General features: G+C 46.7%; 1 protein-coding gene across 2 annotated transcripts in view; it reads right to left on the reverse strand.

Moving 5' to 3' along the window:
* The window catches only part of Pdcd6ip (programmed cell death 6 interacting protein), a 53285-nt gene extending 48862 nt beyond the window's left edge, over window positions 1–4423 (reverse strand). For both annotated transcript variants that reach the window (XM_005348022.2, XM_005348021.2), the window contains exon 1: window positions 4082–4423. In XM_005348022.2, the coding sequence (XP_005348079.1) occupies window positions 4082–4287 (206 nt within the window). In that variant the 5' untranslated portion in view covers window positions 4288–4423. The remainder of the gene's footprint in view (window positions 1–4081) is intronic.
* Window positions 4424–4707: the final 284 nt, after the last annotated feature.

Consider the following 4707-nt stretch of genomic DNA (forward strand, 5'->3'; position numbering starts at 1 on the left):
GGAAAGGGGAACACTTCTGCGTTGCTGGTGGGAATGCAAACTGGTACAACCCCTTTGGATGTCAGTGTGGCAAAGTCTCAGAAAATTAGGAAACAACCTTCCTCAAGATCCAGTAATATCTCTTTTGGGTATATATCCAAAGAATGCTTAATCATGCCACAAGGACATGTGCTCCACTATGTTCATAGCATCTTTGTTTGTCATAGCCAGAATCTGGAAACAACCTAAATGCCCCTCGACCAAAGAATGGATAAGAAAAAGTGTTACATTTATACAATGGAGTACTACACAGCAGAAAAAAAATAACAACATCTTGAATTTTGCAGGAAAATGGATAGAGCTAGAAAACATTATTTTGAGTGAAGTAACCCAGACCCAGAAAGACAATTATCACATGTACTCACTCATAGGTGGTTTTTAAACACAAAGCAAAGAAAGCCAGCCTACAAACCACAATCCCAGAGAACTCAGACAACAATGAGGACACTAAGAGAGACTTACATAGATCTAATCTATGAAAAAGACAAGATCTCCTGAGTAAATTGGGAGCATGGGGACCCTGGGGAAGGATTGAAGTGGGAGGGGAGAGAGAGAGGAGCAGAGAAAAATGTAGAGCTCAATAAATATCAGTTTAAAAATGTCTCCATAAAATCAAGCTGTAGGAAAGCCTGCAAGCATTTTCTTATTAGTGATTGATGGGGAAGGGCCCAGCTCATTGGGTGGTGCCATCCCTGAGTTGGTGGTCCTGGGTTCCATAAGAAAGCAGACTGAGCAAGCCATGGAGAGCAAGTCAGTTAACCTTGGCCTCTTCATTAGTTCCTGCCTCTAGGTGCCTGTTCTGTTTGAGCTCCTGTCCTGACTTCCTTTGATGATGAACAGTGGAAGCATACACCAAATAAACCCTAAGATACAACTTATAGGGTGGGGGATATCATATATAACTGAAATTTTAAATAATCATTCTCATTACTGTTATACCACTTACATGTTTAACCTAGAACACTGTAAAAGAGCATTTACAAGTCAGAAACAAAAAGGTATGTCATGGGCTGGAGAGAGAGCTCAGTGGTAAAGCGCTTGCTATACAAGCATGAGAACCCAAGTTCAAACGCCCAGAATCCATGTAAAAGTCAAGGTAGCACATAACTGTAATCCCAGTGCTCCTAGGGGCAAGATGGGGAGAGAGACAGGAAACTTCAAAACTCTGCCCGGCAGTGGTGGCTCAGGCCTTTAATCCCAGCACTCGGGAGGCAGAGGCAGGCGGATCTCTGTGAGTTCGAGGCCAGCTTGGTCTAGAAGGGCTAGTTCCAAGACAGGAACCAAAAAGCTATGGAGAAACCCTGTCTCGAGAGAAAAAAAAAAAGCTCTAAGGCCAGAGAGCGGAGCAGATGCAACAAGAACAAGCAGCTCTGTCTCAAACAAGGTAGAAGAGAAGGCAAGGACCACCCAAGGGCATTCGCTGGTCTCAACACACAGTGTTATGGCTGTATAAACCCAGAACTCACACTCAGAAACAGATAGATAATTGGTATAAACACATAAACAGGCAAGACTACATGTGGAGCTGTGTACCAGGACTTACTAAGGTAGCTTCTACTCTTGAGGAATTAGTTTAAACTCTTTTTCTCCAAAGTTTATTAACTTAAAAGTTCAAGTTTAAAAAAATCATAAATCAAATTTAGTGTCAGTGCACAGTTTTAATCCCAACACTCAAGAGCCAGAGGAAGGCAAATCTGTGGGGTCAGCCTGGTCTACATAATGAGTTCCAGGAGACACCTACCCCCCCAAATAATAAATAAATTAATAAGGAAAAGATAAGCCAATGTTGTTTTCAAAATTATCAAGCATGATTATTAAAGATATTATGCTTTATTTGAATAGTTCACGAGTATTTGATTCCCAACTATCCAATTTTATCATATGCAGCCCAAACAATTCTGGTACACACTTGCACTATAAAACAAGGTGTAGAAAGTTTAGTCCTTTACCCAGCTCCTCAAAACAAACGAACAACCACTTATTTGCTACAAGAGGATGACAGAGGTGGCTCACAACAGCTCCTCTCCACTCCTCTAAGGAGAAAAGTTCCTGCACTTATTCCCAGCAAAGGGCAGGAGAGAAGGAGCAGCGTAGCGCCCCCACAGCCCTCCATCTGAACTGTGTGCCACTGTATCCAACACCCTAAAACCATATGCACAGCCCTCCATCTGAACTGTGTGCCACTTTATCCAACATCCTAAAACCATATGCCCAAGTGCTTCAGTGTTGGAAACAGCATACTCTATCATGGGGTTCATTACACTCCACGTATGCTTTATTAATACTATTAATACCTTACTAGCCTGAGTGTGGTGGCTCATGCTTCTAATCCCAGCTTTCAAGAGAACTGAGAATTCACGAACAATCTGGACTACATAATACATTCCCGGTGAAGGGCAATGGAAGAAGGCCTCCATGTCAACCTCTGGCCTCTAAGTGCACACACTTGCATGTACATGAGCACAAATGTAACACACACAATAAATAAATAAATAAGTCAACTTTTTAAATATTTTACTAATCTGGGAATGTACCTCAGTGGTGGCTAGCATCCCTGAGTCCATTAATTGAACACCCAATGCCACAACAACTTTGAGGGATGGGAATATAGCTCAGTAGGCAGAGAGTTAGCCTAGCATGCACGAAGCCCTGGGGTAAAACCCCATCATCCTGAAAACAGATCATGGTGGAAACAGGAGGATTAGAAGTTCAAAGTCATCTTCAGCTACACGGGGAGCTTGAGGCCAGCCAGGCATACACAAAAGCCTATCTCAAAGGGGTGGGGAGCACACCTCACTGAATGTTGCTGGTGTCTGCATAAAGTTGAAATTTTTACATTGATTCTAAAGAATCATCAAGTATTTCTTCATTACCTTAAAAAGTGCTTATTCTATCAGACTAATGATCCTTGCAACCCAACAGTCTTAGCTCTAAAACTGATACCAAAGGAACATAATCTCCGAGCAACCTATCCAATATCCATTTCCTTTGGAGAACCAACCTTTCCCCTTCCCAGATTAATCTTTCTTTGGTCCAAGGAGAGCAGAGAAGCTAAACAAACTGGGTAACCCAGACAGAGGTCATTAACTTAGCCCACTTCCCCAATCATTAACATATGTATCCAACCAAGCAGAGCGGGGCCTCCACAGACTTTCAACAAACAAAGCTTAGGCAGTGCTGTGAGCCATTATAATTATGGTAAGAGCTGCCGCAGGTGGCCATCTCTCACCACACAAAGCTCACCTGTGAAGGAAGTACCGTAGTAGCAAGATGATCTCTATTGATGCCAAACTTTAAAAAGGGTGTCTCTAGACAACTCCGGCCCCAGAGTATCTTAGCTTAAGCTACTTAAATCAGAGTTTCTAAAACTTGCATGAAACGAGATATTACACGAAGTTTGATCACAAGGAACCACAGAAATGTTGTCATCTTCAAGTACCAGAGTTCCATGTATTCCACATGTGCGAACCCCCCTGTCAACAGATTTTAAGGAACCCACTCTGAGCGGCCTATGTCACTCAGGTTTTCTTTCAGCTACGACTGTAGCTCCTAACTTTTGCAACTGTCAATCTGTCGTTCGATTATGTTTGAACTTCAGGTGACTTATTCCAAGTGAACAAAGTGATGAGTAAGCGACATTTGGCCCAGTGACTCAATTGTCTCCCTTCCCTTCTGCAACTATTATTAGGAAACTTAGATGCGCCCCAATAAAATCACAAGCGGCGGTTGTAAAAAGGGAGTCTTCAGTTGTTAAGACCCAGGAAAGTGAAAACCAGTCAAACAGCTGAGACCAGAGACACCATTACGTGGCGGACTTCCTCCCAGGCAAGGCTCCTAGGTGACAGAGGCCACCAGGAAGCGAGCCGGGTACAAGTCCTCTCACCGGGAAAGAATGCTGACCACACCTACGCAGCTGGCCTGAGTCAGGGTGGGGAGGCCAGCGTTGGGGAGGGGGAAGGAGCACGGCTGGGGCGGGGGGAGGGAGGGAAGCAAGAAGGAGGGTAGGAAGCCGGGGCGCCGGAAGCCCACGGCCCGCGCCCACCTCAGCAGCGTCTCCAGCGAGCCCTCATGCTTGTCGAGCGGGCGGCCGAGCGCAGTGCGCCGCAGCTTGCTGAGCTCCTCGGCCGCACGGCAGTACTGGGCCTGCTCGTCGCCGCCGCTCGGGTACGTCTGCTGGATGAACTTCACCAGCGGCTTGGCCAGGTCCACCTCCGACGTCTTCTTCAGCTGCACCCAGATGAACGACATGGTGAGCACCCGGCCGCCGCTTCGGGCCGGAGACACGGAGGGACAGCGACGACGGCCTAGGCGCGCTCGGCACCGGCAGCGGACGAGCGGACCGACGGGCCGACGGACTGAGCCGCCAGAGCTTCAGGTCGGCCACTTCCGGGAGCCCCTGCGCAGGCGCAGTTGAAGGGGCGCGCCTGCGGCCACGTGATGGTGTCACCCCGGCGTCCCTCGCCTGATCGCGCCTCTGCGGCGCCTGCGCAATGCATTTGGTCGTTCCCCTACTCCAATGGTTAAACTTTTGGAAAGTTTTTTGGATTTTTTTCTTTTGTTTTGTTTTTTGGTTTATGAGACAGGGTTTCTCTGTGTATCCCTGACTGTCCTGGAACGTGCGCTGTGACCGGTCGGCTGGCCTCGAACTCGGAGATCTGCCTGCCTCTG

The sequence above is a fragment of the Microtus ochrogaster genome, chromosome 5 (genome assembly GCF_000317375.1).
Source record: "Microtus ochrogaster isolate Prairie Vole_2 chromosome 5, MicOch1.0, whole genome shotgun sequence".
Classification (NCBI taxonomy): domain Eukaryota; kingdom Metazoa; phylum Chordata; class Mammalia; order Rodentia; family Cricetidae; genus Microtus; species Microtus ochrogaster.